Source organism: Curcuma longa, chromosome 3, assembly GCF_044706935.1.
Source record: "Curcuma longa cultivar G26 ecotype Majalengka, Jawa Barat chromosome 3, ITB_CL_G26_1.1, whole genome shotgun sequence".
Classification (NCBI taxonomy): Eukaryota; Viridiplantae; Streptophyta; class Magnoliopsida; order Zingiberales; family Zingiberaceae; genus Curcuma; species Curcuma longa.
In genome coordinates this window covers 11802099-11822970 of record NC_133863.1, presented here as the reverse complement: position 1 = coordinate 11822970, position 20872 = coordinate 11802099, and the positions used below count along the sequence as shown (strand labels likewise).

General features: G+C 36.7%; 2 protein-coding genes across 2 annotated transcripts; both read left to right on the top strand.

Annotated features, from left to right (window-relative positions):
* Positions 1-955: 955 nt before the first annotated feature.
* On the top strand, positions 956-14644 carry LOC141823331 (protein REDUCED CHLOROPLAST COVERAGE 3-like). The gene is made up of 23 exons (XM_074710604.1): positions 956-1189; positions 1296-1357; positions 1546-1638; positions 1814-1886; positions 4347-4613; positions 4718-4782; positions 5378-5509; positions 5714-5755; positions 5870-6388; positions 6465-6643; positions 7014-7524; positions 8916-8978; positions 9072-9173; positions 9267-9584; positions 9671-9763; positions 9858-9959; positions 10103-10207; positions 10487-10620; positions 11057-11240; positions 11484-11615; positions 11701-11813; positions 11891-11972; positions 12730-14644. The coding sequence occupies exons 1-23, from the start codon at positions 1120-1122 to the stop codon at positions 14422-14424; spliced, it is 5136 nt and encodes a 1711-aa protein (XP_074566705.1). The 5' UTR covers positions 956-1119; the 3' UTR covers positions 14425-14644.
* Positions 14645-16336: 1692 nt separating this feature from the next.
* Positions 16337-20072, top strand: LOC141825733 (uncharacterized). Its single transcript, XM_074713119.1, has 9 exons — positions 16337-16374; positions 16513-16958; positions 17370-17499; positions 17750-17896; positions 18040-18186; positions 18326-18472; positions 18557-18657; positions 19226-19438; positions 19547-20072. The coding sequence occupies exons 2-9, from the start codon at positions 16521-16523 to the stop codon at positions 19967-19969; spliced, it is 1746 nt and encodes a 581-aa protein (XP_074569220.1). The 5' UTR covers positions 16337-16374; positions 16513-16520; the 3' UTR covers positions 19970-20072.
* The last annotated feature ends 800 nt before the right edge of the window (positions 20073-20872 follow it).

Here is a 20872-nt window from a genome sequence, read left to right as displayed (position 1 = left end):
CTTCATTCCTAACGAAGGAGATGATGCGGCGTAGAAGATCGCTGACCCACGCTGATTCCCGTCTCCCTCTCTTCCCGTGGCCCCCACATATCGACCCCACATAACTGCTGCTCTTATTCAATTTAAAAATATAATTAACAAATGATAAGTAATTAATTAGCAGTAAAATAATACTCTGTTTTTAAAGAATAAAAATAAAAATATTAAATATATTACATTTGAAAAGGTCAAATTTCCACACAATTCTTTCTAAATAAAATAATTTTATATTATTTATAAAAAATAATATATATAGTGCACAATAAAATCCTTCTATTTTTATTCAGGGAGAAATTAATATTAATATAAAATTCAAATAAAAAAACATAGGGTGGAACAATTAGTACAATTATTGCATGAGATATTAAAATTTAAAAATTGCATTAGTTCATCCGTCTATTTTTTTGTAAAAAAATTTGTTTATTTTACAAATTATGGATGCACAAAAGTGGGAAAACTGATTTCTGATGGATTGTATCGGTTGGTTGATTCTGATGATTAACCACGATTCTTTATTTTATTTGAAAAGGTGGGTCGCAACCGCTACCGACATCGCGGGCCCCACCGTTGGTAACTAGTGAGGAACGCAGTTACTTACCCTCCGCCAGACACGTGACCTATTTTTTAAAGCCTTCCTCGTAGCACGTGACGTCTACCAAATGCACTCCCCGGATTGGTCCGTTTTCCCTCTGCGTCCCAACGGCCGCAAAAACAAGCCGATCGGCCGGTCTGCTACGTGGCGCCCTCCTCGTCGTCCGTCCCCCGCCCCTCGTCCAGTTGCCGTGGGCTCCACGCTCCAGCACCACACCCCAGCGAGAACGCCCCTTGCGGTCGCCGTAGCATAAAAAGGCCCCGCCATCGAAGAATCCCCAAGAGAGAGAGAGAGAGAGAGAGAGAGAGAGAGAGAGAGAGAAGAGGCCAGGATTGGAGCGCAATCCGTGAAGCGGGAATACTAGCGCTCCCTTATCCTATCTCGCTATCCTCTTCACCGACTCATCTTCCATCTCCTTCTTCTTCTTCTTCTCCAGATTGGTGTTCTGTGCAGAGAACGGCGGTTTGCGCATCTGAGAAGGTCCTCTCATGGCGCCCAAGTCTGGCCGCGGTAGAGGAAACAGAGGCAAATCTGAAAGGAAGAAGAAGGAAGAGAAGAGTGCGTATCTGATTTGTTTGTATTGTTGTTTTTGTTTTTTTTTTTTTTGGATTTTGTTTGGTTAATTGGGAATATCCGCCTTCCATGGTTGTTTGCCTATTTGCAGCTGTGCCTAGTGTTGTGGATGTGACGGTGGTCACGCCCTATGAATCCCAGCTGACACTCAAGGTACTTCTGCTTCATGCATTCACTCATTCACTCGACAATTATATTCCGTCTTGGGGAAGAGTGATTGAGAAACTTTTCCTTTAAATTCATGTTTGCCTTTTAAACGGAGGGACGCGCATCCTCTTTAGCGAAAGCGATTCGAATCTGTTCGACTGACGCTGTTGTTGGTTTGTCGTTGATTTATGAAGGGAATTTCCAGTGATAGGATACTGGATGTGAGAAGGCTGCTGGGATCCAATGTGGAGACTTGCCATCTCACCAATTACTCCTTGTTGCACGCGGTACTAATTAAAACCTTTAACAGATTTAGGAAACGAAGAGATGGAACTGGCCCTTTTCCTTTTTGTTCATCGTTTCTTTTTTGTTCGCCATGTTGATAGAAGCAGAACGAACTCAGTAGAACTGCAGATGAAACGAACTTGCTGATTTATTTGATTATAAATTTACATGTGACAGGCACGTGGGCAGCGATTGAACGACGCCGTGGAAATCGTGTCGCTCAAACCCTGCGTTCTAAGAATGGTGGAAGGTTGGTGACTGACTAGTTTTCTTTATTAACTTATTACATTTTATATTCATTTATGATCGAATAAAAATTACTCTCCTCGAGCCTTAAATTGGAGTGATTTTTATTTGTTTTAATTTTTGGAAAAAAAATTGTTGAGGTAGGAGCGTTAAGTTTTGAGATAGCTCTAATAATTGCAGCTAGTGAGGACCATCATTTAACTAAAATCTTTATGGTAGGGTGTGTTCACCTCACTTATAATTTACCTGATTTTGGTTGTGAACATTCCAACTACATTATCTTTCCGGCACATCAAACTTTGCATAATTATGATAACAATTGAGGTTCAAATCATTTAGGATCCAAGTTGGTGTAGCTCTAATATATAGAAAGATAAGCTAGTTAAGATAATAGAGTATGCTTTATTTTACCTTTGCCATGACTCCGTGACAGGTTTCTGAATCTGTTGGAATCTTGATTTCTTTTTCTTTAAAATACTCTTATGATTTTCCTTGTATGCCTCTTTGTTTGCTTTCGTATATAAAGTTGCATATTAATTTAGCTTCATAAATTCGTGAAGCAACCGGAGGAGTTTAAATACTGGTTTACCAATCAGATGTCCTTCAAAATGTCATAACTGAACCATGAGTGTTGTCAGAGCTACATATAAACACAAGAGTAGCATTAAATATCTCTATTTGTTAATCATCAATGCCCCTGTGACTCTTAATTTTTACATGGGGTATAGGTGAGTTGGTTACGACGTAGAATTATTTAAATAGGCAAGGGTCCTCTTCCGTCATGGCCAACTGTAGCTTCTCAATTTACTTCCTTATAGGTGATCATGGAGCCGACATTGTGAGGCCGCTGGGATGAGCGGATTCTACCTTTTGCTGAACTGTGACTCTTAATTTCTAGTGTGAATTGGATTATTAGACCAGCCAATTGAACCCATTGAGTCGGAAGACAAAACTGAAAAATTCCAATCCACATGTCCACTTTGAACATTTTTTTTCTTTCACGACAGAAGCGGTAGATGTTATCTACCGCACCCACTACAATGTCGCGATCTTATGTTCTCCAGAATATTGCTCCTCTGTTCTTTGCCCATTAGGTTGCCAATTCGGCACTCAACCTTTGCTCCATCCCAAAATCAGACTCGTGTGAGACAAATTAGACTTGAGGGAATCTAGCTTGCCTGAAGAAACTACGGAATGGAATATTCTGAGTTCAACAACGGATAGTGATAAAAACTCCAGTTGGTGCCATCGTTAGCTTGCTGATTGATAATTTGGGTCCATTCAGCTTTGTTCCAAGATATCAGATATCTTTTTTGGATCCAGTTACTTCGCATTTCCTCATAGTTCGGGAAAGTCCTGTGTGCCCTACTGATACACGACTGATAAAGGTGTTTCATACATTAATAATTGCTGTGTGACTTTGTGGAATTTCACGTTGGCGAAAAGTTCGCATCGAATTGCCCTTTAAGTGATTCACGATCGCACACACTGGCCTAGCCTTTTTCACGAGTAGAATTATTTTGCGGGTCCAAAATTTGGATGCGTGTTTATTGCATTAAATGGTCAGCCTAGACTTTGTCGCCGAGACTCTCAATGAGATCCTCGTGCACATCAAATCCCATGGCGTCGCCATCAAATAGGCAATTCAAGCTCAACACTTTGTACTATATATATATATATATGCTTGTCCTTTTCCAATCAATGGCTTCCTGGACCGTGTTTCCTTCATCCGCACTAACGACCAATCTTACAGCTCGGACTTCAATCGAAAATATGAATTCAACCTGCCTTATATTTCTATTTGACTGTTTCAATGGGTCTATTTCCATTGGAAATTTTTAGCTGCACGTCATTGGAAATTCCATCGGGCTCATCGTGAAGTCAATTCAGAGCTTTCGGTCCAATTCTTTACGCTGTTGCACTACATAATTATTATATTAATTAAGCTTTAGCCGCCTCTGAACGTTGAACGTAGCAAGCAAGTGGAAATGGTATTGTCTCGGTTGACTTTTCTTTTCCGTCCTCCAATGGACCGAAAAGAACGCCACTGGATAGTGAATGGGCAATAGGTTTAGTCAGACAGCAACTTTCAGGTAGCAATCATGTGAAGTTGACATTTTGATAATGCTGCACCTGAATCATGTAAATTTTTTAATACTCAAATTAAATTATAAACTTTATTTTTTTTAATTATTGTACCGTTTGTCTCCTTTTGCCCTTTGTCTGGTGCTTGTTCGACTAGCTAGCTCTTGAACAAACAATTGAGATATCTTTAAAATTGCAGGCAATTGGCTGAACTTATGATTTGAATATTTAAGAAACTTAAGTGGGTTCTTGAGTAAATTACAGAAAATTTTATGCCCCAGCTAAACTGCCTACAAATTTTTTTTATTGCATTCTTAAAAAAAAAAAAAACTAAAGACTAACTTGATTGGCATCCTCTGATAGTTCTCTACCCGTGCAGAGAAGTACGCCACAGAGCAGCAGGCCGTTGCGCACGTACGAAGGTTGTTGGACATCGTAGCCTGCACCACAGCTTTCGGAAAGCACAAGCAGCATCAACATCAGCAGCAGCCTCTTAATGCCTCCCGCCCAATTACTGATCCGATCCTGGAAGCTACACTTCCTGCCATTTCCGACAAGTTCGACATGGCGGCGATCCACGTGCCTCCTAAGCTCGCCGATTTCTATGATTTCTTCTCCTTCTCCCATCTCAGTTCTCCAATTCTGTGTAAATTTTCCTTCATCCGCATTCTCATTTTCTTGGATTCCTTTTTTTTTTAAAAGGGGATTCTAAGTTTGCTTTTCCTTTCCTTTTTTTCCCGTTATTTGCAGTTCTAAGGAGACGTGAAGAAGGAATTGCACGGGAGAGGCAGGAAGGCGATTTTTTCGAACTAGAGGTGATTTGCATCAGGCATTCTCAATAATGTGAACTGTTTGATGAATTGATTCATTAACAATGAGCTGCATGACTTGGTTCCACTAATGTTAGAATATTATACTCTGTAATGAATAATGTTAAAAAGTATTCGTGGAATCTTTTAGTTCACCATATGCTTCAATATGAAAATAGCCTCAATGATTGTGGAAACCTGCAAAAAACTGCTGAAAAGCTACATTCCTTTTTTATGGTAGATCGCCACAATCGAAATCTATGACAACCATTTATGTATTTCGTCCTTGCTTATTTATTGATCTTCTATGGAACTCTGTATAAATTCAATGATTATTTATGTTGCTTTACTTTGATGACTTAAAAATTCACCAAAGTGATGTATGGTACAAACCTCGATTTGGCAACTTTGATGTCATTTGGGAGAGTAAGGACAAAAATGGTTATGTACAGATATATGAAATTACACTGTGAAATAATTGATTATTTCCTCTTTGAGTTGAATGACGCCATTTATTGTTTGTACAGTTTGAGCCTCTTACCATCAATTGAGCTTGAAATCATTTTGATCTCACTATAAAGGATTTACTGCGGTTTTGCAGGTTAAAGTTTGTAATGGTAAGTTAATAAATGTGGTGGCTTCAGTCAAAGGGTTTTATACTACTGGAAAACATTCTGTATTATGTCATTCCCTTGTGGATTTGTTACAGCAGCTTAGCAGTTCATTTTCAAATGTAAGTAACTCCACAATTTCATCGCATATAATACCAACAACTCTGTTTCTTGCTAAATGTCTTTCTTCCTACTTGTAGGTTTCCATATATATCTTGATCTGATTTTTTTATAATTGTCTTCTTTTAGTGCCATATTTGGAGGATTTCTTCTGTTTAATTTAGCAAATAATTGTTGCTAACACTTGTATCACCAATCAATTTCAGGCATACGATGCATTGATGAGAAGTTTTGTTGAACATAACAAGGTCTAGACTCCCAATCTATTTCTATTATGGCATCAAAAACTAAAAGTTGCTTTATTTTCTTGTAGAACTTTCCTTCTAAAGTACATATATTTTTTCCTTTTCACAAATTTTCAGTTCGGTAATCTGCCATATGGATTTCGTGCAAATACATGGCTCGTGCCTCCTATTTTTGTGGACTCTTCTCTGACGTGTCATTCTCTGCCTGTGGAAGATAAGAAATGGGGAGGAAATTGTGGTGGTTATGGCAGAGATGATAAGAATGTCCATAGACCATGGGCAGCAGAGTTCTTGTCATTGGCAAAGATTCCATGTAAAACTGAAGAGGAAAGGTTGATCCGTGATAGAAAGGCATTTTTACTACACAACGTATTTGTTAACACAGTAATTTTTAAAGCTGTCTCAACAATTCAAGGTATCATGAACAAAAGAGATTTTTCTACTTCACAAGGCTTAAACCTATATGAAGAACAAATAGGGGATTTTAAAATAGTTGTAAGACGGGATCACAATAATGCTAGTATGAAATCAGAGGACAAAATTGATGGAAGTCAATTACTTAAGCTTTCTGTTAAGGAGGTCGCCACAAGGAATCTTCTGAAAGGATTGACTGCAGACGAAAATGTTGCTATAAAAGTAAGATTTTCACTTTATGAACATTACCAACTACTTCATCTGTAGTAATCACTGAGCTGAGGTACTTGTTTTGCAGGATACTAGAGCTTTAGGCGTTGTCATAGTTAAACATTGTGGCTATACTGCCACAGTTACTGTTTTACACTGTGAGGAAGTAAATAGCAATGCAAAAGAGAGTATTGTTCTTCCACAACCAAATAGCATTGATGAAGATGACCAACCAGAAGGAGGTGCCAATGCTTTGAATATCAACAGGTTTATTTCTAAACTTTGTTTGACTGAAGAGTCACTCCTTTAGCATTTAAGTGCCGATGCTTTGATCATTGTATTGAGATTTTAAAATCAAAGACCTTGAAATTAAAAAAAAATAAATTCAATTCTTGTCATGTCAAAAAGTGTAAATACCACAGGATTGGATTTTACTTTTAGTGTTTCCTGTGTTCCTAATGCATCATAAATGAAGTTTCATCATGATTTTTTTTCTGTATTTTTTCTTTTATTATTAATTTTTCCAAAAGATTGCATATTTCTGATTTTTTTGTTTGTTTTTCGTAGATAATTTTCTATTGTTAGTATTTTGTAGCTTCCTCTACTTTGAAATCAACATTGTTAAGTATATTTGCAGCTTGAGGGTTTTGCTACCATTGTCATCACATACAGAATCAGCAGGGGGATGCCAATCTTCTGTTTCCAACTTGAATGGTGTCAAAGCTGCAAAGTCATTAGTAAGAAAAGTTATTAGTGATAGCTTACAAACGTTAGAAACGTTATCTGTATGTAAGGAGAGGTATATCAGATGGGAGCTCGGTGCTTGCTGGTTGCAGCACTTGCAGCAAAAGGGTGCATTAGAAAGTACTGAACCGAAAGGCAATAGCACAGATAGTTCGGATGAACCTGTTATCAAAGGACTAGGGAAGAAGTTTGAAAAGTTAAAAAAGTTAAAAAAGAAGACAAGGAATGCAGATAAGAAAGATGAGAATGAAGGTACAAATTCTGGCAACAACCTTGCAAGAGAAACAGCTAATTTTGAAGAGTTGAAGCAGCATGAATTGGACCAGGAGGAACAACTAAGGAAACTCCTATCCGAAGAAGCGTTCAACTTTTTGAAAGATTCAGAAACAGGACTCCATAAAAAGGTAAACATATATATACATATATATTGGTGCAAAATATTTATTATAAAGCTCTTATATGTACATTCTTGTACATTTGAACTAATAATTATGTGCGGAACAGCCAATGAAGTAATTCTTACTAAATAAACTATTTGAATAAAATTATAAATTAAAAACTAATAGTAAAGATTGACTTGAAGAACATATGACCATGCCTTTTATGGAATTTATTCATATGGGTGAAGTGTTTATATTTTTACCTAGTCAAATGAAATATACTTGATCCTACTCAAATTAAGTAATTTTTCTAAAAATAAGTACCAAATCTTTAAGTGCATATGATTAACAATTTATTTTTCATTTTTGTAATTGAAATTCAATTTAATATGATTATATTGCAATTAGAAACTACTATAGAATTATTTATGTTGATTAATTGATAAGTGAAGTTGTTAATTTCACCAACTTTAATGGAATGTTGTATAACAACTTTAATTATTCAATAATTGAATCCCCTCTTTCTCTTTTACAAAACTATGTGCGTTAAAACAAAGTATAAAATATACTTAAAAAATATGGCAATATAATTATAATATGAGGAATATTTGAAGACATGAAATTATGGCACGGTGATGAATTTCTTTAAGAAAAAAAATTTAATCAGAAGAAAGAGAAAATTTTGAAATTCAGGTAATAGAAAACAATGAATATTACATGTCATTCTTGTCATTCTTCAGGAATATTTATAAGTATTAACTTTTGATCATGTATCAAATGAATAGACTTGTTAGTGACAAAAAAAATCTAAAAATGCACATGAAAATAATTCAATCATTAGATTTTTTTTTTAGTCTTTGACCCCGAGGTGTCTCAGCATCACATTGGATGTAAGACAATCCCTCGTCATGGTGGGATCGACAAGGTGAATGTTTTTCAATAGTACTGTTGTATGGATTAACTTGGTCTAGGAACCCTTTATATCTTGATCACTTGTAACTAGAAAAAAAAACTATTTGTATAGATATATAAGTAATGAAAGATATACCAATGAACCAATCATTATTCTAAAAAAATCTTTGATAATGGTTGCAAGTGTATATAATTCTATAGGAGTACTATATTAAATTACACTATTTTATATTTTCTGACTTCAGTGGGGCTCAATGTAGACCTCACGGGATATGTATATATCCATGTATGTAAGAAAGTAGATTCCTTTTTGCTAGGGTAGCACGGTGACTTCTTGAGCTGGAGAAGTTATAACAAAGTTTTTAAGTCTTGATTTGATACTTTTATTATCTCATAGAAGAGTTACATGTAAAGACAATGAGCAAATTCTGTCTCAAACTTATATTACTTAGTGTTGTAAATAAGGAATCACTAATCAAATTCTTTTTCCCCTCATGAAACAGTCGATAGAGGAGCTTACCAAGATGGCACATAAATTTTATGATGATATTGCACTTCCAAAGCTGGTAATATATTAAATGCTAGACTTTGGTAAACAGATTACTCTACTTTAATTACATTAAGTACTATGTATATCATGGGAATTGCTACTAATGTAGGTGGCAGATTTTGCATCTCTTGAGCTTTCTCCAGTTGATGGAAGAACTCTTACTGATTTCATGCATATACGAGGACTTAGAATGTGTTCCTTAGGAAGAGTGGTGAGAATCACTAATCATATAACATGAAATCACCGCATACTTAAAGGTTTGTGCAAAGATGTACCGCTTAGTATCGCCATCTTGAACTTACAGGTTGAACTTGCAGAAAAGCTCCCACATATTCAGTCAATTTGCATTCACGAGATGGTCATTCGTGCTTTCAAGTACATAGTTCGTGCAGTTATTGCTTCTGTGGAGAATTTACCTGATTTGCCAGCAGCCATTGCTGCAACTTTGAACATTTTAATGGGTACACCAAAAATGGAAAATTTTCACAGTGACATGACTAGTGAGCTTAATCTGACAATAAGGTGGATACAGACCTTCCTGTTGAAAAGATTTGGTTGGAAGATAAGAGATGAATTTAACCACTTACGTAAATTTGTAATACTACGAGGCCTTTGCCAGCAGGTAATTAATATTCCACTATCAAGTATCAATTGGTTTCTAGGATGTTCTCAAGGAGTTACCTGTAAATCATAAATTTTATGATGCAGGTGGGATTGGAGTTGGTTGCTAAAAATTATAACATGGACTCCCCAAACCCATTTGAGAAGTCTGATATTATCAGCATTGTTCCTGTGTGCAAAGTATGTCATTAAAGTTTTTCATTGCAGATACTACCACTTTGTTCTGGATCATTTATGAAGAAAACTGCTAATGGATCATTTATTTTTCTTGTAGCATGTGGTTTTATCTTCTGCTGATGGTAGGAACTTGTTGGAGTCATCAAAGGCAGCTTTGGACAAAGGAAAGCTCGATGCTGCTGTAAGCTTTGGAACAAAGGTGGAAAATATTACTCTTATCTAATGCATACACATTTATGTATTTTGCAGAAAATTGCATATGATATGGACCAAATTTATTTTGATCCTTATATCACCATTTGGTAATCACCTAATTTTTTTGTATTGTATTTGTTACTGAAGGCACTTACAAAAATGATAGCAATTTGTGGTTCATATCATCGCTTGACTGCTAATGCCTACAGTCTCCTAGCAGTAGTGCTATACCATACAGGCGATTTTGACCAGGTACTACATTTGAACAAGTTTTATTATATGTAGTTGATGAGACCTGAGGTTTTTGATAGATTTTTCCCATTGTTCCATAATTTTACTGCATTTTGAATATAACTAAAGAGATAAATGTCTAATCAAAGTATTTTCTGCTGATATAATGCAATGATGCCAATTATTTAGCATTTATCAAGCTGTGAAGAGTCATTAATAGTGTAAATAGTGTAATTAGATTGGTCTTTTATGTGCATTTGTTATGTAGTCCGCAGTATAACCATACTTTGGTCTCCATAGGCAACTATATATCAACAGAAGGCACTAGACATTAATGAGAGGGAGCTTGGACTCGACCATCCAGATACCATGAAAAGTTATGGGGATCTTTCTGTTTTCTACTACCGTCTCCAACACAACGAATTGGCTTTGAAGTAAGTCTTAAACAATATACATTCATTTGGACATGAACAATTTGAGAAAACACTTGAGCATTCAGAATTAAGATCATATTCTTTATTGAATATTTGCTTTTGTCTTTGTACTCTTTGCTTAATTAATGGACTAGTTTTAAGTGGAGATTATAGAACACAGCTGTACTTTTGTAGGTTCAACAATATTGTCATCGAATATTTATCATTTTTTTTTCCTTCAAGCAAAAGTAGGTATGAGCCTTGGACCAGATTGAAATATAATGCAAGCCAAAAAGATGTTACCTTTGAACAAATATGTCCATATTTGTCTTTCACAAAATAAACAGTTAACAGTATGATAAATTTTATATCGAAGTTATCTTTCCCTTAATATGAAATTTTTTATATTTTTTTTCCTGAACTAAACATATACTGGGTCTGACTTATGCATCTGCAGGTATGTAAAACGTGCACTTTATCTTCTTCACTTCTCGTGTGGACTTTCACATCCAAATTCTGCTGCAACGTATATAAATGTCGCAATGATGGAAGAGGGAATGGGAAATGTCAATGTTGCACTTAGATACCTACACGAGGCCCTGAAATGCAATAAAAGGTTACTAGGGCCTGATCACATACAGGTCTCTCTCTCTCTGAACCCCCCTGATAGTAATTCATAATTGTGATGGTTGAGTTTCTTCATCATAAAATATCCTCTTTCTATCCAATAAGAAAGAAAAATCAAGTACACCTACATGATTAATTTGCCAAATGCTGGAACATCTCATATATTTGATCTACTGGCTAATGAATTATACAATGTTAGAATTACATTTCAGCTGTCAGCTGGAACTATAATCACGGTATCTATTGAATTTGTGTAGACTGCTGCAAGCTACCATGCTATTGCGATTGCCCTCTCAATGATGGAGGCCTATACACTCAGTGTGCAACATGAGCAAACCACATTGCAAATTCTTCAAGCCAAACTTGGACCAGAGGATCTTCGCACTCAGGTTGCACTTGCTTAATTTGTATGTTATATAATGCATATTTCAATTTGATCAATCTACAAAATGAAAGATATGTGGTTTAATGCAGGATGCTGCTACATGGCTTGAATACTTTGAATCAAAAGCTTTGGAACAACAAGAAGCCATTCGAAGAGGCATCCCAAAGCCTGATGCGTCAATTGCTAGCAAAGGTCATCTGAGGTAAAAAAAAAAGAAAGTGTTATCATTGATCCTTATCCAGAATGTTGCATTCCTGAATGTGAACATTCATTTCACAGTGTTTCAGATCTACTTGACTACATAAACCCTGATCAAGATTCAAAAGAAAGAGACAGGAGAAAAAAACAAGGAAATTCAAAGGTAAGTATTTTCTCCAATATATTTACAGGAGCATTCCAGTAAATTAAATAAACTCATGCTTCTAAGCTAATCGTGGGATTTGTAGAGCAATTTCTAATTTTTATTTTTTTTGGAGTTGTCAGAAATAATTCACCTCTATATAAGTTAGCATTCTGGAGTTGTGAACTTGTAGGGAGTTTCTGACCTCCAGTAAGGAAGTTGCCTACTTGCTTATATGATCCTGACAATTATTTTATTTGGTACACAAATTCCAGTTCAGACAAGCACAGTTCATCCAACTAATTTAATTCAACATGCCAGACATTCTCGTCAGTGCCAACAATAAGAAACTACAGAACTAAATGAACATGGAAAATGACCAAATATACATATTTACCTTATGTTCTAGGACGTTGCTCATTCTCTTCCACCTTAATTGTGATGAATTATTTGCTTAAATGAGTTTTCCTTGTGTCTTATGTACATGAGATTTGATGGTTGTCATTCTATCATCATGACATGTTAAATTAGTAAATCACAAGAAGAGGTTACTGTCGTGTGCCTACAAGAATGATATATATGAAATATATTGCAAATTAAATGGATCGTATGATCTCTCTTCAGTGGCAAAATCTATTCATTGCTTCACTTGTTCCTTGAGATAACCATTGAACTTCATTGATAATTTTGAGTTGGTTATCTTTGAGTTTCTTCAGTTTCCTATCTACTTTTCTTGAATTTATTCTCAGTGGAAAATTCACATTATTAACTGATGCAGAACAGCAGACCCAGTCATGAACAATCCATCAAATTCATAGAAGATGCTCAAACTAAAGGAGAATTATCACACATTGATTCTGTAAAAGAAGAATCGAATCAGGTGAGAAATGAGAATGACAATCATTCAGATAATTCAAAAGAGCACAACAGTGTAGTCCTTAGTGATATCAGACAGGAAGATGCAATGTCTCCTGCCGAATCTGCTGAAGAAGGTTGGCAAGAGGCGACCTCAAAAGGACGTTCTGGATACACGAGAAGAAGTTTTCGCTCCAAAAGGGCAAATGCCTCTAAAGAAACATTAAACAACTTGCAGTCAGCAAGCTTTGCAACTGCTGGTTTTAAGAAACGTTTGCCATCATCACCAAAATTACCAACCAGAACTACTGCAGTTGATGCTTCTTACATGGAAAAAGGTTTGACAACAGGAAGCTCAAATAGTGGAGATGATACAAATAAATCACTCATTAAGACCCTTGAAGCTGATATTGCTGCAGAACAAACCGATAAAGTCAGCGGCTATTCTAGGCTTGCCATTGTCCCTTCAAAGTTTGTGTCTTACAAAGACGTAGCAATTTCACCACCAGGAACACTTCTGATGTCAAAATTGGAGCAAGAGGAAGAGAATGAAAGTGGTGACCCAAAGGAAAACCCTGACTTTGTAGAGATTTCAGAGGACGAAATCAAGAAACAAGAAAATGCCTCACAAGAAGAAACATTGAGCAATGATAGCGAAAGGGAGGCTCAATCAAGTGATGGGAACACATCAAATTCAACCGAAAAAATGGACACTGATACAAATCAGGAATTGACAACTAAGATAGAAACAACGAATGGGAGTAAACTTTCGGCTTCAGCTCCTCCTTTCAATCCAGGATCATTATTGTCTATGTCTCATCCATATAACTCAGTTGCTACCAGAGGATATTATGACTTGAGAGTTTCTCAACAGATGATGACTCGATCCTTAGAAATTCCCTCAACTCAATCTGTTAATTCCAGAGTACCATGTGGTCCAAGATCAAGACTGTACTACAGGACAGTTCATTCTTCCCGAAGGAAACCTTTCCATTCCAACACCCAGAAAGTCTTTACAAACAGAAGCAGACCTACGTCTACCATCATGAACCCTCATGCAGCTGAATTTGTGCCTGTAAAAGTTTTGGAACAACAAGATCACTCTGATGCTATTCCTGAATCACAAATTCCTACAACTGAAGGGAACAATTCCAATGATGGAACTTCTATAGTTCTTGAGGAAGATAAATTGGAAACTGATATAGTTTCTGATGAAGGAAATATCAAGAGGACTCAACTTAATGGAGGACAAGATTTGCAAGAGAAATGTAGAGCGATGGAGAGTTTGGCAACTTTGAAGAGGACTGAACTTGCAAGGCAAATTCTGCTCAGCTTCATTTTTAAGTCCGTAAGAGATGGTTTCAGGTCCCCAGCTGAAGCTCAGGACACCGTCAACACACCTAAACATAATAGAACAAGTACAGGGAATAATACTACTAGTGTAGCTAATCCAGGTCATGGTTCTCAACCCCATAATCATGGATCAACGAAACGTACAGAGAAGATTCAAAACCAGGACACTGAAGGATTTTCCATTGTCTCAAAGAGAAGAAGCAAACAGCAGCAACCCTTGGACGCAGTTCATGGTCTGTACACTCAACAATCTATATGCGCGTAGGTGAGTCTCGAAAGATTTTGAATCAAGCACTCCAAGAACTATAAGAATATTCCTTGAGAATGCTGAGTTTTGGAAATAAATCTTCCTCCCAATCAGGGTTGTAGAGAAGTGCCTTTTAACTCCAAACCAAGTTTTCTACTTGGTGACAAACAGGGAACTCTACACCAGGTTTCTGGTCCATAATAAATTCTCTGGAGATTCGCCTAGAAAGTTAGATGAATTTTGATATTCTTTTATAGTTTTGGAGTTTTATTTGCGCGCGCACACACACAAAAACACTCTCAAAACATCAACTATCAAATCCCAGTGTTCACTGCCACATTTGGAGCAACTTCAGTATGTATATTTATGTGCATGTTCCTGGTAAAAAAAATCATATGTTTTTGGACTATCAATGAGATTCTGAGGTCTGAAATCCCTCCATGACTCTCTCATATGTTTTGTTCTTCTTATATCGAATGTATTATTGTAGTTAATTTTATGCTTTTAGTAATCGAATTGAGTGTGATGCTTGCATTTGCAATTCATTTAGCTAGAAAAAGAAAAGATCCACAAGATTGGAGAAAGAACCTAGCCATAAATTTTACCAAATTAAAAATTCTTACGAGATATTATAAATAAAAAAATAGATATAAAAAAAATCAAATAAAACAAAATTTCATTTTGATCTCCCAAATAAATTCTATGCACAAGTTATGGAATATTCAAGTACAATTCATATAAACGCATGTAACCGTTCACTATTAGATTAAAAACATACATAATTCATAACTTCCATGTAGGCACACACACATATATATTGAGAAGAACTAAAGACCTTCTTCAATTAAACATTAGCAATGGCTCCAAAAGCTCTTATTTTGAGTCTCACCATCCTCCTCGTTGTATCTTCAATGGCGTCTCCAATATCTTCAAGAAGGCACATCGTCGATCCTACACCACCATCACCATCACCATCACCATCACCATCATGTAATTAGTTCTCGTATAGAGATAAATCGATAGAATAGAAAGAATTAATTATTTTATTTATTATTTGTGCATACATGATTTAATTTACATAATTTTTTTATCTTCCAGATATAACTTTTGACATAGCCGATGGTCTACCTAAGCATGGGAAGGTGACATTGCCGGAAGATTTGTTCTGGCTGAACATTCCATTGGATTTATTTGACTTTCCATTTCGATATCATTTTTAATAAATTGTAAAACCAAGTTTTTAATAAATCTTATGACCTTCCATTTTGGTCTAAGCGGTCTGTGCCTCAAAACCATGGGGGAGGAAGAAGAGGACAGAGCGCCGCCGATGTAAAATGGACAAAAATGGTGGGGCGTTATGAAAATTTTTGAAATTATATAATAATCGAAGTTGAAAAAGCCACGTCATCATTTGGTTTCTAAAACGGACACTGGGAATAAAATAAAATAAAACAGGGGCATTTCGGTCATTTCGTAGGTTGGAGCGTGTTGCCACCTGGCGGGGCCGTTGCTGCTGCTCGGCCTGCAGCCGCAACGTTCGAAAAAGAAACGCTTCGAATGCGACAGAACAATTTGCGCCATTGATTTTCAAGTATTAACGAAAGTGCCACCGTCATAGAAAAAGACTGTAGCGTTCGGAGTTCCTCTTTCGTAATTTTTGCGAACTCCGAGGGCTTTCGTCCCTCAGTGCGGTTTTCCCTTTCGTTCTTTCGAAGTGTTATAGAAGTGCGCGGAGGGAGGGGGTGTGTCGACTGGATCGCGGAGAGCAAACCCTAGTTTTCTCGCTTTGGGAATTGATCGTTCAGTCGCCGTCTGGTTCCGGGGAGATCGCCTTGATCGCCCGCTCGGTCGGTTGGAGTTTGGAATTTTCAAATTGAGATCTCTGCTTCTCTGTCTTTTTTGTATGGTCGACGTTCTCGAAGAGGGATCAGAAGAAGTCGAGAGTGAGCGGAAGAGAAAGCACTACAGGTACAGAGATAAAAGTTTTGCTTTTGGTTTGGTTCCTTCTGGATATTTCGTTTTTGACTCTAGGATTTTAGGCGACTAGACGTGTGGATTTCGCTGCTCCTTTTCATCTTTGTAAGGAGTATTTGTGCTTGTTTTCAGCCAAAAAAATGGGCGCTGTGGTAATTCGGAGTTCGCTGGAGATGATGCTGGACGCTATCAGGCAGAGGGATGAGCAGCCGAAGGATCTGTTGCCGGCTTTGCCTGTCCGTCCAATGTCCAGGGGTCGCTTGCCCACTTCAAGAAGGCTATGTGTGGCACATCTTAAGCTCGGAGGCAGCGAAAGTGGAAACTTACCCAACTTTGTAAAATTACAAGCCAAGAGAGATGAGAAAAATTGGAAAGTGGTGCTTAGAACTGATACTTTTGGTAGTGAGATGATATCAAATATGACTGAGCTGGAGGAATCCGGGCGTGTTGCGTTTCCAGGCCATGTAAGCTGTGAGGGTGCAAATGCCACTAAATTGCTTACTGTTCCTTCGCCAACAGCACTTGTGACAGAAAATACGATTGATTACAGTGGTAAAGTTCTACATGGACATGATAAGGTAAAAATTATTTCTCAATATTGCTAAATTGTTTGGTTGAAGGAAGTAATAGATACACATTTTATTAAGGATTCAACTTTCAGCCTCTGTAGTGCCACTTGATTTCATCATTTAGTGAGGTAACCTGGGATTATTAATGACAAGCGACTCTAAAACTATTTATCCACATGCTTAGTTTGAAGGACCTATTCAAGTATGTGTGTGTAAATTATCGAACGTGCTTGCCATATGCTTAGGAGATTATGACGCCTCAAAAGTTTGTTATAGTTAACTAAATAGTTTGAGGAGCAAAAGACTTGATGAAAATCAATTTTCAAACACATTGCTTTTTATGCACAAGTTGAATAGTTGTCAATTCTCAGCACTTGAAAATGCCATACCTTTCAGATTCATTGTCTATTATTTTCACAGGTTGCAAACCTAGAAGATGCTAGGAATATGAATTTGCAGGCGATTCTCTGTGTTCAAAAGAACTATCGTGCAATCCGTTCTCAGATTCACTATCAACAGCTGAAGAAGGGAGCAACCATACTGCAATCATGTAATTCACAGTGAGAAAAAAAAAATATGCTTCCTTTACAGAGGCTTGCTAATAAGCAATTATCGAAACACATCAATGCTCTAGCTTATCAACAGTAGGAAAGACAATTTCCCTCTATAAGAATGCAGTGATTAAAAAGTTTCATATTTTTAATTTGGTAGAATGAATTTTTGAACGAAGTTGCCTTTTTAGTAAACATCATTTTCTTGCTATTGAAAAGCTTTACTAACCTTGAATCGGTGAAATTCAGTGGTACGAGGTGAAAGAACAAGGCAGAACTTTGAAGTCATGATAAAGAAATGGAAGGCTGCTGTCATTATTCAAAAGCATGTGAAGCGGTGGCTCACTAGCAATATGTATACTGGCCTGCGGAAGGATATTATAACATTGCAAGCCGGCAAGTATCCATAGTTTAGAATTGATTTCTTGAGCTTTCATTATGTGTTGTTGTTTTCTCTCATAATTCTCAACTTACCTACAGTTAGAGAAAATCTCTACTAAACCTCAAATGTTTTTGATGGAAACCTTTGTTGACTTCAGTTGTACGAGCTGAAAGAGAAAGACACAACTTCAGAGTTATGATAAAGAGATGGAGTGCTGCTGTAATTATCCAAAAGCATGTAAAGCGGTGGTTCACGAGTAATGCATATAATGGCCTGCGAAAGGATATTATCACTTTGCAGGCTGGTAAGCTATACGTAATTTTGAATGACTTTCTAGGGCTTTCAGTATATGTTGGCACTCTGATAATTCTCAACTTACCCACAATTTGAGAAAAGCTCCACTAATCTCAAATGTTTTTTTTGGAAATCTTTGTTGAATTCAGTTGTACGAGGTGAAAGAGCAAGGCACAACTTCAAAGTCATGATAAAGAGATGGAGTGCAGCTATCATTATCCAGAAAAATGTGAAGCAGTGGCTCACTAGTAATGTATATACTGGTCTGCGGAAGGATATTATCATTTTGCAGTCCAGTAAGCTATTCATAGTTTTGAATTACTTGCTTGAGCATTCACTATCTGTTGGTGTTTTCTCTGATAATTCTCAACTACCTTCAGTTATTCGCGGTTGGTTGGCAAGGAAACATTTTGCTGTTTTAAAGAAACTGGAGGAGTCAAAGTTTGGTCATACTCTTTCGGAGAAAAGGGTGGTGTCAAAGGTTAGTCATGCAAGGATCTGTAACATATCCTCCAGAACTTACTCAGTACTTCACGAGTATAACCCATGTGCATGAGTAGAATTTGGACCATGAATGTTACTATACATATTGATAACTTGCCACCATGTCCAGACTATTTGATGAATGAAGTAATGAACATATTCTCCTAGTTCTGGTAGTTTTTTTTTTTTTTTTTTTTGGCTAAGAGGGAAAAACACTATTGCTGGTATCGACTAAGTTACTTGTTTCTTCTACTTTTAAGTAGATATGATGCATTTTTTCATTCATTGGACAGGAATTTTCATATTGTGCTTGTTTAATACAGGTATTATTGTGTTAATCTTTTTTCTGTAGCTTTCTAGCCTCCTCAGTTCTCACTCTCTATAGTTGTGACGTCCAATTGGTTTAATGGATTGAAAATCCAACATGGTAGTCCCTGAAGTTGTTTAGTTTATTTTTACTTTATAAAGTTGAAACCCTCGTGTACCTGTAGATCCATGTATCCACTTACTTTGATCAATGATGTAGTTTTGGTTATTAAGAAGTTGTAAAATATATTGTATTGTAGGATACTAATGACGAACATCCATGGATTTATTCTTCCGTTGTGACTGAACTTCAGTGTGAGATGCGCAAAGCAGAGGCTGCACTCAAAGAAAAAGAAGGGGGGAATGCTGTGTTTAAGAAACAGCTTATGGAGTACGAGAAAATATGGTCGGAGTATGAGTTAACAACTAAACACTCCGAAAAGACCGGGCATAAACAGCTTACTTCACCTCAGGTCAACTTCAAACTTGAATGGTTTTTTTTTTTTAAGATATGCAATGGAGCTCCTAATATCAAGTAGAAAGTATGAGCAATACAATTGAATCTTTTACCCTTTGTGCAGATGAATCTCATAATAGCAGGAAAAACCCCTATTCTCGAGGAAACGTTGCAACAGAAACAACTAGATGTGTCAAAAAAGGATCACTTCTCTGAATCTGAAGACGCTGGAGCTCAAACAGCTGGGAAATTGTCAGCCATGCCCCAAAAGGAGAGTGAGAACATTCACAATGCAGGTCTTCAGCGCAAGAAGTTTGATCGAGGAGCAAGAGTCGCCGACCATGGGTCGCTCGCTGATATGGAGTCATGGCAATCTGATTCCAACACAAAGTCTCAGAAAGAACCTCAAAATCCAAAACCCTACTTGGGTTCATGGAAGATAGAGTTGAAGATGAAAATAAGGAAAACAAAGGCTGCACTTTCTAAGCTTATGAATCCTGATAAGAAAGCATTCAAGAGATGGTGCTGCATTGCTAGTCCAACATGAACACCTGAACAGATCATGAACACTCATAGCTGAATGATTCAACTGCAATCCAGACCAAGCAGAAAGATGAATGAGAATAGAGAAGAATGCTTATTCTTCTGTAAAGAATGTATTTTAGAAACGTTATGTCTATTAATTATTGTTTGAAATGGTGTTATTGTTTGTATTTACTGATTACAATTAGAGTTGCAAAGCAAGGTTGGTGTTAAAGAATTTAGTATCCTGGTAAGCATTTTGTTTCAGCAGTTCATCTACTAAAATTTATCTTGCCACAGATGAACTGCTTTTTTAATTATTATTACTTTTCTTTTGAAAATTTGTAAAGTGAAGGAGCATTTCTCTATATATCATAAAAAAGTTCACAATTGCTTCCGAAGTATAGTTGAGTTGGTTATGACGGAACAGATTTGTTGACGTGGATAAAGGTCGAATCTTAACGAAGCCGAGACAATGTCCTTTATGACCATGTGAGCCCTTATGTATTAATGCAGTCTTATTGGATGCATATGTAATATTGTAGAGTGGTCGTGTGAGCCTTTATCATGTAGTATATGCATATGTTATGTTGTAGATGGCCGTGTGGGCCTCTATCTTATTATGTATTCAGAAAAAGTTTAATTGTTACAGGGCTCATGTAGTATATGCATATGTTGTATTGTAGATGGCCGTGTGGGCCTCTATCTTATTATGTATTCAGAAAAAGTTGAATTGTTACAGGGAAGATGCTGTCGAAATTTTTCGGACGGTCGTCTATCGGGACATGACAATTTTATGGTATCAGAAGTTCGGTTCTTTTGCGATATGTCGTATTTTTGATTTATCTGATACAATTTTATAAGTCAATTGTAATTTTTCGATTTTTCTTCTTATATATATAGTTGTAGGATCGAACTGTGTGAAGGC